This window comes from Rhinopithecus bieti, unplaced genomic scaffold (genome assembly GCF_001698545.2).
Source record: "Rhinopithecus bieti isolate Rb0 unplaced genomic scaffold, ASM169854v2 scaffold_41745, whole genome shotgun sequence".
Classification (NCBI taxonomy): Eukaryota; Metazoa; Chordata; class Mammalia; order Primates; family Cercopithecidae; genus Rhinopithecus; species Rhinopithecus bieti.
In genome coordinates, this window is record NW_016816918.1 from 396,666 (window position 1) to 410,285 (window position 13,620).

The window sequence follows — 13,620 nt, forward strand, 5'->3', positions numbered from 1 at the left end:
AAAAAAAAAAAAAAAAAAAAAAAAAAAGCAGCTATTTCAAATTCTGTTAATGATTTTAGTTTTATTGTTCAGACAAAACCATTTAAGAAATAATATTTGGGGGCCGGGTGCTGTGGCTCACACCTGTAATCCCAGCACTTTGGGAGGCTGAGGCGTGCAGATCATGAGGTCAGGGGTTCAAGACCAGCCTGGCCAACATGGTGAAACCCCATCTCTACTAATAATACAAAAAAATTAGCCAGGCATGGTGGTGTGCACCTGTAATCCCAGCTACTCAGGAGGCTGAGGCGGGAGAATCGCTTGAACTGGGGAGGCAGAGATTGCAGTGAGCCGAGGTTGCACCATTGCACTTCAGCCTGTGCGACACAGTGAGACTCCATCTAAAAAAAAAAAAAGAATTTTGGGGAGCCCATAACTTCCTTGGTTTGGTTTCTCTGCTTAATTGTTGGAGATAATCTTATAAGAACTGGAAAATTGTTTAAAAAGTATCTATTACATTTCTTAGAAGAAAGCAACATGTGTAATTATTTTATTAAATTGGTAAGACTTGCAGTCTATCAGGTTCTTGGTATGATATTTCTTAGAGCATTTGCTGCTATCATTATTGAAGTGGAAATATTTAAAAAGCACAAAGTATGGAAATACAAGAAATGGACTTTATTTGAAACTTACAGTATGTAAGAAGTATGTGCCAGCCATTAGGTAAATGTCCACTATGAATAAAAAGCATCCACAGTTACTGACTTCTAAGGACTTCCTTTTCCAGCACAATATTTGTTATATATTGCCACCTCAAGCACCAAATTCCCAAGGTGAAAGTTCAAATGGCCTAAGCTTTAAGATTGTTGGAATTCTCTTGACTATGGAACATGTGTCAGTGGTTAAAAATGAGTTGCTAGCATCTTCTCACAACTTAGAAACATATCAAATTACCCTATTTTAAACAAAGCTTTTCTCTAATTATGTTCTTCCTTTACATCACTTGCCCATCTCCTCTTTTTAAACCTCCAAACCTCAAGAAAGAATAATCTATCTTTGTCTCTCTTACTCTCTTATCCTGTCTTCTCTACTCATATTTTGTCATTTGCCTTCATTGTTTTCCAAAAATGTCCTGTTGAAGTCCTCAAGTCCAATGATACCGGGCTTCATTATCCTGTTTGTATTATTTGACACAACTCATTATTCCTTTATTCTTAAAACTGTCTTATTTGGTTTCTGTCTCTTGATTATTGCTTTACTTATCTCATTACATTTTCTGGCTCATCCTCTTTTTTTTTTTTAAATGTATGTGTTTTATGAGGATCTGTCTAGGATCAACTTCTTCACTTACTCAGTCTTCTTTGGCCGTCTCATCATCTGTGTAAGTGACTATTACATCAGCAACCTGAGTTTTTTTCAAGACTCAGGTCCTACTTCAAATGCTAAACAGAAATTTTATACTTTTATGTTCTGTGAATATAATCTTGAGATAAATTTATAATATTTCCCAGATCTGTTCTTTCTTGACATGTAGAGCCTATATGTTAAATAAATCTGAATGACATTTCTTATACCTAAAAGCATGGTTTATATTTGACTCTTGGCTTGTCCTTGCACCTTTTTGCAAAGTACAGATAATTCTGTCCTTTGATATCCATTATATAATTTTTATTCATACTTTCTTGACCATTCTTATTGCTGCAATCATCATTAACTCTCACCAAGACTGTTGTGAATCTTTTTTATTGTTGATTAATTTCCGTAATTACAGTTATGATCATGTCATTCCTCTGTTTAAAAAATATTTAGGAGGTTTATACTTGTAAATATAACTGCACATATTTTACAGCCTGGTGTTTGAGTCCCTCTAATATTTTAACCCAAATATACACTTAAAAATCTTGTTCAGCACACTCTCCTTTACTTAACTTCATTTCATGTAGCTGAACAGCTTTTTTTCTTTCATGTGCCTTGTACTTTGCTGCTTTTAATTTTCTCCTTACTCTCCCATTTCCACACATCCAACCTCACCCTTTCTTCAAGTCAGCGCTCAGACACGACCTTCTTTACAAAACTCGCTCTGATTCTTTTAGCTGGAAGAAGTCTTTGATTTCCTATGAACTTTATCTGCGGTCCTCTGATACATACAAAACTATGCTTTGTGCTTTGCTACATGACTTTATTTCTTGAGTTGAGGCTCTTTAAATGCAGTATTGTATCTGGGAGGCTGCTGTTATGTACTTGAACAGAAAGTACATTTGCAAAAATTTAATAAAACTATGAATTTTAACATAATAATTGCTTAGATATTTTAGAACTTGGAATTCAGTTCATGAAAAATTTACTCTGTACTTCTGTGTGCTGTACATTGTTCTAAGTTCTGGAAATACAAAGATGAGTAAGTCATGGTTGTAGCCCAAAGAAGCTAACAGTCTCTTAGGAGAACAGAAAATAGAGCTGTATCAATAATACAATGAGATACACAAAGTAATTGAACTGTTTACATGGAATTAATGGTAGTTTTGAGGATACTTTGTACGAAAAAAGGCTACTAAAAGTGAATTTACTTAAGCTGCAGACTAAAATTAATTTCATAGTCAGTAGTGAATAAAAGCTTTGATTGGAAATTTATCTTGGGGGGGAACTTTGTAGTATTAGACACCATCTGTTTTTTTCCTATGTTTAACAAATTATATACAGTATTTGTTTTTTTGAGGGTACATTTTTTTCAGATAAACTTGTATTACTCTGTTCTTTACTTCCCATTTAACTTTTGTAGTACCGGTCAAAAGGATAATCATCTTTGCAGAAAAACATTTGAAGACTGCCTCAGTTCCCAGTAGTGGTTTTTATACTTATTTATTCACATGATTCTCTTGAAGTTCCTGTGTGTGTGTCATCATTCCTGCCAGTTTTCTCTTCTTCAGTTATTGTTTGTGTTAGTGGAGTTGCCTGTGATTTCCCAGTTATCTAACATCACTTTGATGACTTTTTGAAAACCTGCTACTTGTGTGATGATTCAAGGGTTGACACTGCAGTTAACTTGTATTGTGTTGTTGCATCCTGAATGATTAGTCAGAGAGGGACAAAAACCTGTACTTGATTGGTATTTTAATGAATGGCCTGTTCATTTGTGAATACGCTTGTGATATGTGGATTTTTACTTACCCAGTTTGTAATTGGGTATTTTCATAATAAATAATTCTGTAACGGAGACTCTTCTCTGTGGGACTGAGGGCAGGGTGAGTTGACGTTAACTTTGTTTTGTTGAATACGAGGGTAGATAATTGTTTCTGTGAAAACTAGAGTGCTTTTTCCCCTTCCCTCCCCACAGCTAATTTTTATACCCCACCCCCCGCCAGATGGAGTCTTGCTCTGTCACCCAGGCTGGAGTGCAGTGGTGCAGTCTCAGCTCACTGTAACCTCTGCCTCCTGGGTTCAAGCAGTTCTCCTGCTTCAGCCTCCCAAGTAGCTGGTATTACAGGCACCTGCCACCACGCCTGGCTAATTTTTGTATTTTCAGTAGAGACAGGGCTTCACCATGTTGGCCAGGCTGGTCTCAAACTCCTGACCTCAGGTGATCTACTTGCCTTGGCCTCCCAAAATGGCTCAGGTGTGAGCCACTGCGCCCGGCCTGTGTGTGTGTCTATGTGTCTGTGTGTCTGTGTGTGTGTCTGTGTGTGTTTTAAACTTTAGGTTCAGGGGTACATGTACAGGTTTGTTATATAGGTAAGTTGTTAGTCACAGGGGTTTGGTGTACAGATTATTTCATCACCCAGGTAATAAGCATAGTACCCAAAATGTAGTTTTTCCATCTTCACCCTCCTCCTACCCTCCACCCTCAAGAAGGCTTTGGTGTCTCTTGTTCTTTTCTTTGTGTTCATGTGTACTCAATGTTTAGCTCCCACTTACTAGTGAGAACAGCAGTAGTTGGTTTTCTGTTCCTTTATTCGCTAAAGATAATGGCCTCCAGCTCCATCCGTGTTGCTGCAAAAAGCACATGTAGTATTCCATGGTGTATCTGTATCACAGTTTATCCAGTCTACTGTTGATGGACATTTAGATTGATTCTATGTCTTTGCTATTGTGAATAGGACTGCAGTGAACATATACATACATACATGTACCTTCATGGTAGAAATGATTTATAGTCCTTTGGGTATATATACCCAGTAACGGGATTGCTATGTCAAATGGTAGTCCTGTTTTCAGTTCTTTGAGAAATCACCAAACTGGTTTCCACAATGGCTAAACTAATTTACATTCCCACCAGCAGTGTATTAGTGTTCCCCTTTCTCCACAGTCTCACCAGCATCTGTTATTTTTTGGCTTTCTATTAATAGGCATTCTGACTGGTATGAGATGGTATCTCATGGTTTTGATTTGCATTTCCCTAATGATTAATGATGTTGAACATTTTTTCATATGCTTGTTGGCTGTGTGTATATCTTCTTTTGAAAAGTGTCTGTTTATGTCCTCTGCCCACTTTTTAATGGAGTTGTTTGGTTTTTGTTTGTTAATTTATTTAAGTTTCTTATAGATTCTGGATATTAGACTTTTGTTGGATGCATAGTTTGCAAAAATTTTCTCCCATTCTGTTGTTTGTCTGTTTACTCTGTTGATGGTTTCTTTTGCTGTGCAGAAGCTCTTTAGTTTAGACTACTTCTCTAAAAGTAGATGTTTAGTATTTTGATAAACTGAAATTTAAATGAAATGAAAGAAGATATATAAAATAAGGATTTAAAGATAAGGGCAAGATGTTATGACCAAGATTTTTGGGGAAGGTAAACAAATTAAATGATCATTCTGGATGAAGAAATTGTTACAACAGTAAGAAACATACCATACCGTATTTAACTGGTGGAGCATAAGGTGTAATCATGAAGGTCTTTGTAGGTCATATAGAAAAGTCTGAACTTTTCCCTATGCAGTAGTCTCCCCTATCTGTGGTTTTGCTTTTCCGGAGTAAGATATTTTAAGAGCAAGGGAGACCACATTCACATAACATTTATTATAGTATATTGTTATACTTGTTCTATCTTCTTATTAGTTATTGTTAATTTATTGCTGTGCCTAATTTATAAATTAAACTTTATCATAGGTATATATGTATAGAAAAACACATATATAGGATTTGGTGCTATCCTCAGTTTCAGGCATCCACTGTGGGTCTTGGAATGTATCCTTCACTGATAAGGGGAAACTCCTGTCTTTCAGAAAAACTTCTGGTCATCTGTGTGCCAGGTTTTGTGTTAGGCTTAGAGAGGTAAAGATAATTCTTTTCTTCAAGGAACAAGTACCGATGGGTAAGACAAACGTTTAAACCAGTCATTTTAATACTTTATACTAAATGCTATGCTGGAGATAAGTACAGAATGCTAAGAGCACAGAGGTGGGTGCTGGATACAGATTACACACTGCTTTCTGTCTGCTATATAAGCTGTCTTTAAGGGTAAGTAGGAGTTAGCTAGGAGAGTAGGGGTAGGTAGTTTAGGAGAGGGGAGTAGTATGAGTTAAGCAGGCACATGGGTAATAATCAGCCTGGTTTAAGTAGAGAAGTCAAAGTAATTTGGTGTTTCTGAAATGGATTAGTAATTCTTACCTTCAGAGTTGTGCTTTTTAATTCCTTATTAAAAGACAAGATCTTGCTATGTCTGTCTTAGCCTCCTGAGTAGTTGGGACTACAGATGTATACCACCATGCCCAGCTAGAGTTGTGCATTTTAATATGAATAGTTTTTTTCAGTGATAGAACTAAGATGTATAAATTGGACAGTTTTATCTTGCCCAGTAAATGAAAGAGATACGTATGAGATTGTGTTTAAACCTTAATTTTTGTATCTTACTTAAGTTAGGGCAGATTTATATTTATTAGTTTTTTTTCTGTTTTAAAGGTATGTTTGTTTTCTAACACATCTAACTGGTACTTACTAGGGTCCAGATGAATAGTGCAGCTTTGAAATGAACTTTAGTCACAACATCTCCCTCTTGTGAGCAGTTAAGCAATTATCGTAGATAAACTTGATACTGTTAATTCTTTTCTTTACTTAAAATAGCAAATTTTATATCTGAAGTCGCTACTCTTTGCCGCCATTTGAATAATATCTGGAATAATTGTGTCTTTACAGGATGAATGCTATCAAGTAAGACAAGTGTTTGCCCAGAAACTTCACAAAGGCCTTTCCCGTTTACGGCTTCCACTTGAGTATATGGCAATCTGTGCCCTTTGTGCAAAAGATCCTGTAAAGGAGAGAAGAGCTCATGCTAGGCAATGTTTGGTGAAAAATATAAATGTAAGGCGGGAGTATTTGAAGCAACATGCAGCTGTTAGTGGTAAGCATATAAGAAAATGAAAAGGATACTTTTTCAGCCTACTAATTTCAGTTTTATAGAATACAACATGATATTACTGTTATTTATTATTTGTAATTGACACTCATTAAGATATTACCATTTTTCGATAACTGCTTTTCATTTAATATAAAGGTCATTTAAAAAATATAAATGCATAGTACTTAAATATCAGCCTTTATCTCTTTATGTGAAGGACTAAATGGCCAAGGAAAATAAACAATGACATTAGAGATACTTTTAACAGAATAGGAAAATTTGTACATTTATATAGATTGTCTAAACATCTTATTTTAGTTGAAAAAAAGTACAAGTCTTTGATCTTTGTTGTTTGTTCTTACCTGTAGCTGACATTAATATCAGGTGTTTGCGTGCCTACTTTTCATCTGCTCACTTTACCCCATTGAAGTTAGTTGGTGTGCCTCTTGACTTCTATGACTTAACAATCAGCATTAAAATCCATCCCATTATCTCAGTTAGAAATCAGAGGCATTATTCATACCGTTTTTCCCTCCTCTCATCCGTGACCAAATTCTGTTAATTCTTTCTCCAAATGTCTTGAACATTTATCTTCTACTCTCCTACCTTGCTATATTTTCACTTGGATTGTTGTATACATTGCCTCCCTGTAGTAATTGTTCCTGTGCCTCTGACCCACTGCCTGCTGTATCACATTGCTATCAAAATGATCCTTCTAAAACAGATTAGATCACATCAGTCCCTTACTTGAAATTTCTGTGGATTCTCTGTTGCTCGTGGGATAAAGTTGAAACACCTTATCGTAGCCCTTTATAGTTTGCTCTCAGCCTGAGTTTCAAGTTTTCTTTCTGCTCCCTGTTACGAACTCTGTGTTTCATTTACTTTCGATTACTTGAAATTTGTGTAACAGTCTTTTTTCTCTGTTGTCAACTCTATCTGGAAATCGCCTCCCGTTTCCAGACAAACAATGAACAAAACCAAGGAACATGGTTGATACCTTTTGAATGCTTCAAAATACAGTTTTTTGGCTACCACATCACTGTGACCCTCTTTATTTTTCTTCGTTCCTTACATTGGAAAATGTGAGGGTTCTGCAGTCACATCCCACCTCTGCCGTTTACCGGTCGTATTTTGGCAGATTACTTAATCATTCGTGCCCTAGTTTCCTTATTTGCAAAATTGATATAATTATACTGATTGCTTATGGTTGTTATGAGAATTTAAAAATTACATGCAGTGCCTGGCATAATATATGGCCCAAAGAAGTGCTCAGTATGTTAGGCATTCTTCTTTTGGTGCCCCTTTCACATTGAAGTGTAGCTTCCATCTCTGATTATGCTTTAGTGTGAACTGTTTACCTAGTCTTACTCATCTTTATATTTTTAGATCCTAATATAGGCCTGGAACATAGTAAACACTGAATAAATATTTGATAGAATTTAATTTTAATTTCACCAGATTTTGAACTGTGTTACTTTTTTCTTTCCACGTTGGCCTTGAAATGAATGATGCTACATACAAACTATTCTCTGTAGATTTAGCAATAGAAATAAAGATTTAGCTTTATTGACACATATACACGAGGTTAAAACATCTAATTTATATTTTTATTTGGAAAATAGGAAATATAAATGGAAATTGTCCAGAATATGAGGCCCAGTCTGTATGTACCCTTTATTAAACCAATTAGGTTTACCATTCTGACCTCTCTAACAGAATGTGCTTATCTCAGCCAACATTCAAAAATAATTGAATTTAAACTAAATAGCTGTTGAAACTCTTAAGTCTGTTCCTTTATTCTGTTCTTCTGTTACAAGTAGTATCAGCCTCTTGTTGTTCCATACTGACTCTGAAAAATACTAGATGTTACTCATTTTGCTCAGCAGCTTACAGACGAGTGTTAAACATAGGGTCACTTCTAATAGGAAAAATAGATGTTTTGTCTCTCACTCTTGAATATAGTTTGTTCGGGTCACTTTTTCCTTACATATTTTAAAACTGAAATATTTGTTTCTGTAGCTTCAGCCCATGGTGTGTTTAGTAGGCCGTTTCAGTATTGAACATGGTAGATGAATGAATAGACTGTTTATCGTATACCTCAACACAGGGTATTTCAATATATTTTTCTTCAAGTCATTGTGGTAAACTGTTGGGATGCAGAAAATATAGTACGAAAGAAAGAATGTGTAAGATTTGGTTTTCTAACCTGGATATTTTTGTTTTTTTTTTGTTTTTTTCTTTTCTTTTCTTTTCTTTTCTTTTTTTTTGTTTTTTTCTTTTCAGAAAATTATTGTCTCTTCTACCAGAATATGTTGTTCCATATACAATTCACCTTTTGGCACATGACCCAGATTATGTCAAAGTACAGGATATTGAACAACTTAAAGATGTTAAAGAGTAAGACTTTTTCCATCCCATTTTCATATTTTCTGAAAGTTATTTTTTTCTTCTTAATGCTGATAATTGGATCTCAACTGTAATTAGTTTATTGATGTATTTCATTTCTTAGGCATTTAAGGTTCTTTATTTGCTCTCTTGTCTTTCTTTTTTCATACCATCTCTTTATATTACATTTTTAATGTAGTTTCCCAAAACTGAATCATAATTATTATAGTTATGTTTCTTTACCAGTCTGGTGTTCCTTTTCTATTGAAGTAATTCATTAAAATTTCCATTCCATTTCTTATCTTTTCCTTCTTCCTTCTGAAACTGTGTAGATTTTCATGTGAGGTCAGTTAATAATCTCTCTTTTATTCATGTAGTAAGCACATTTTTCTTTGCAATAACTATCTTCCGCTGTAAAAAGAGAATGGTCTAATTTAACAATGGGCCAAATTCATAACTGGGGAACTACTTCCACTTATTACTTAATTGGTAATTCTCTAACTAGAGTTTAAAATATTTGTAATTCTTTCAAAGATTATTGCTTAAAGACTGAAAACGCTGTACGTGCCTAGATGGGGAATAGGAATATAGTGATATTTAGAGAAGTCTTTTTAAGACCAGCATAATTCTTTAAATAAGCTCGAGACCCTAGTCCTCTTTCAGTTACAATAAAAGATTACCATTGGGATTTTTAATCAACTAATTTATGATGCCTTTAGTTTCCTGTTATATTAAAATAATTCTTAATGTCTTAATAATGTATGGAAATATTTCATAGTTAAATAATTTGAGAAGCTTCAGGAGAGTAAAATCAAATTACTGAAAATTCTCATGGCAAAGGGAAAATGCCCTTTTTTCCCACTGCAGTTTTCTTTTTTAAAAAATAAGAAATTAGTTTGGCTGGTCATGGTGGCTCATGCCTGTAGTCTCAGCACTTTGGGAGGCTGAGGTGGGTGGATCACTTGAGGTCAGGAGTTCCAGAACAGCCTGGGCAACATGGCAAAACCCCATCTCTACTAAAAATACAACAAAATTAGCCAGATGTGGTGGTGCGTGCCTGTAGTCCCAGCTACTTGGGAGGCTGAGGCAGGAGAACTGCTTGAACCTGGGCAGTGGAGGTTGGCATTGAGCCCAGATCGCGCCACTGCACTCCAGCCTGGGCAACAGAGTGAGACTCCGTCTCTGTTTAAAAAAAAAAAAATTAGTTATATCAAAATTAGTTCTATGTTAGAGTGATTAAAACTGTTGAAAACATCTAGCCACCTCTTTCTGAGAACATTGGGTTTTTAAAAATAAATAAAACATCCTTTGGAATTTACTAGACATTTACGGTTGCATTTCTAAGTTGCCTCAGTGTAGCCATGTGTGGTCTCCGTTCTATCAGGGAGCCACTTCAGAAGAACTTATCCTGTACCTAAGTTCCTAAAGGTTATTTTTTTCTGTTCTAGTATAATACCTTGCTTCACATTTCTCTCTTTGTTTTCCCATTACTTTTCTCCTCTATGTATCAACTATAACTTTGCTCCTTTCTCTCTGTATAATACATAGGCAAAACACTTTTCATTTTTTATTGAATGGAGTTTTATGTAATTAACTTTAAAACTGAGCTACTGAAGCTTTCTTTTAATTTTCCCTTTTAAAAGCAAAGACAATGCTTATAGTTGTCTATTGTGACTTGTTCTCTCTATTAATGAATATTCTTAACTTTTTATATTTAATAAGGCAGTTATATTCTCTTGAAGAGTTCCCATCAGGACTGTAGTCAGTCTTGAGTATCTGAGGCCTCACTTGATCCATGGCCCCACTATTCCTTTGACAGTCTTTAACTCCCTGTCATAGCTGAGGGTTAAGATGACTTCATCCTTTCTGCCATTTGTGTTTCCTCTTTAACCTGCCTTCTTGGAAATCTAGTGAGATTATAAGAAGGGATCTTATATGCTCATGTCTGCATTGTTGACCTGTTTATATGTTTGTGTGACATATTCTTTTTCCCTGCTGGTTTGTAACTGTTTCTTTCTTTTTTCTTCCTGGAGTTATATAATCTAGGTTCGTTATATTTATATTTAGAATTATTGTATCTATATTTAACAAAAGATTATTTTCTCCTATATTTCTTTTTTCTTTTTTTTTTTTAGATGTCTTTGGTTTGTTCTGGAAATATTAATGGCTAAAAATGAAAATAACAGTCATGCATTTATCAGAAAGATGGTAGAAAATATTAAACAAACAAAAGATGCCCAAGGACCAGATGATGCAAAAATGAATGAAGTATGTAATTCTTTGTAAATAATTATGGTTCCATATTGATTTAAAAATTTAGGTGTAAGGTATGAAACTTTTGTAGTATTTATAGATGGCATCAAATAATTTTTTCTATTAGTAATTAGAATTACTGACATATAATTAGCAGTAATTTTATTACAAGTAAATGAGCAAAACCAGTAGTGTAAGCTAAAATGCTTACACAGACTATTGCTTTCATTAGTTTACTATTCAGACTGGATTCATGTTCTGATATTATTGCTAGTTTGCTAGTTTACAGAGTCTAGATTGCCAGCTTAAGTATCTGTTTTTTAAAAATATACTATTGCAGAAACTGTACACCGTGTGTGATGTTGCCATGAATATCATCATGTCAAAGAGTACTACATACAGTTTGGAATCTCCTAAAGACCCAGTACTACCAGCTCGTTTCTTCACTCAACCTGACAAGGTAGTTGCTTTACAATTTGTTTGTGTAAGTTGAAATAAAATGTATTCTCAGCACTGGGTTGTAGGAAGATAGGAAGCATCATGGAAAGATTGCTATGAGTCTTAAGAATGTGATTTAAGATCAGAACCAGAATATGAGTCAAACTGGAGGACACACATAAGGTTCAGATATTAGGATGATCTGGTGTTTATGTTCGGTTTTAAGACAGTCTTAGAGCACAGGCAGAAATGTGATCAAAGCATGTGAATTTGTGAATTAATGGCCTTGTTCAAAATGGGAAGGAGAGTGCTGATAGAGATACAGTCTGAAGTTAAAGCCCTTTATTGGGATTTGTAATTGGTATGAGGAAACAAGCAGAAAACGGACACTGGAACATGCCTAAGACCCTGGAATACTACAAGAGTGTTACCAAACCACTCTCCAAAAAAATTGAGTGTGGTAAGAGATGTAAAAAATATTTCCCACAATCCCTCTTACTCCCTCATAATTTATTTAATTCCTCATAATTTAGCTGAACATATTGAGTAACAGAGTATGGAAATGACCACTATCCTCTTTTTGCTTTTAAAGCAAAGTGCCAGTTAAGACCTTACCAGGGTATAGAGATTTGGAACAGCCCTATAGGAGTGCTTAGTAGCTAAAAGGGCTGTCACGTTGAGGTGAGCAGAGTAATAGGAGTATGTATATGTGGTCTTTTCCTGAAGGGTGTTATTAAAGAAGCATGTGTTTTCTGATGCACTCTGAGAGCTCTAACATGTTAGATAGAGCTCAAATATGTTTTGTTATTATTAGAGTTAGCATGAGGTTGGTTTAAGATTATTACAGTAATTAAAATCAGTGACTGAAATTTTGTGTTTCATATGATAATTTAGTTTAAATAAACTGCTGTTTGCTTTGTTGGCTTTTGAACCACCTCGTAGATAGTGTTTTAATATTCACTGACAACTTCTTTTTCTCTTGGTTGTAGAATTTCAGTAACACCAAAATTATCTGCCTCCTGAAATGAAATCATTTTCACTCCTGGAAAAGTATGTTTTGAGAATCATTTTAATTTTACGTGGCAGCTTATTTTAGTGTGATTATTGGCAGATTATATTGTATTGCTTCAAAATTTGTATTTTCAAGCTAGAAAATATAAGTATTAACTGTCTTCCATTTACTAGTAAGAAATAATTATATTTACTAAATATATGCAAGCTGAAATACACAGACTTACTTTTTAGCTTGTAATTAAGTCCCAGGAGACCTGATTCTTAGACATCTTAGATTAATATCAAGATAAAAAATCTTAAAAAAAGCGTATTCTTACGTCTTTCCATGGCAAGGGTCTAATTATCTATTTTCATTGTTGATTATTCATTTCATTTGTTCTCACTTTTTATGTAAGCCATTTTCTCCAAATAACTAAGAAATTCAATGGTTATGCTGTCTTTATAGTTTTTAATTTGTTCAAGTAATATTTAGTTTATACTTATTTTGCCTAAGGATAGACACATTTTTCATGATTTATAAGTAAATACCTTGACAGAGATGTTATTTATGGTTCTTTACATGTAACTTTCTTTTGGCTTTAATCAAATAAAAAGACGTGCATTTCTCATTTCAGCCTAAAACAACCAATGTTCTAGGAGCTGTTAACAAGCCGCTTTCATCAGCAGGCAAACAGTCTCAGACCAAATCATCACGAATGGAAACTGTAAGCAATGCAAGCAGCAGCTCAAATCCAAGCTCTCCTGGAAGAATAAAGGGGAGGTAAGTGCAGAAGAAATGCCACAATTTACATTTAAGGATTCCAGCAAGGCTATGAGATTTGAAATAATATAATCCAAAATGTTTCATGTCAGTAAATGGAAAGTAATATATTACTTACTTTTTCCATTTAACATTGGTAGTCACAAGTTCATACTTACTTGCTTTCTCATTTTGGATGGGTGCTCCATCTTAGCCTTTCATTGTTTAGTTTGTTGGGGATAATCTATACATAAACTAGTTTCCAACCTCAGTGTGTAGCAGTTCTAAAACTGTTACATTATGGTGTATCATACAATGGGATACATAGTCATTAAACATGATGAGGTCTGAGTTAGTATGGAAGAGTTTCCCCAATACATTATTGAGTGAAAAAGGCAAAAGTATATAAAACAGCATTATGGAATCTTTAAGTATTGAAAGCAGATTTATGTTCACGTTTGTTTTTATATGCATAGAAAGTTT

General features: G+C 34.6%; 1 protein-coding gene across 1 annotated transcript in view; it reads left to right on the forward strand.

Moving 5' to 3' along the window:
• Window positions 1-13,620, forward strand: part of PDS5B (PDS5 cohesin associated factor B) — a 127,029-nt gene that overhangs the window by 96,719 nt on the left and 16,690 nt on the right. Inside the window, 9 exon segments of the mRNA XM_017855519.1 lie at window positions 6,107-6,311; window positions 6,677-6,737; window positions 8,592-8,705; window positions 10,829-10,961; window positions 11,287-11,406; window positions 12,374-12,386; window positions 12,389-12,415; window positions 12,418-12,434; window positions 13,013-13,158. Of these exon segments, the coding sequence (XP_017711008.1) occupies window positions 6,107-6,311; window positions 6,677-6,737; window positions 8,592-8,705; window positions 10,829-10,961; window positions 11,287-11,406; window positions 12,374-12,386; window positions 12,389-12,415; window positions 12,418-12,434; window positions 13,013-13,158 (836 nt within the window).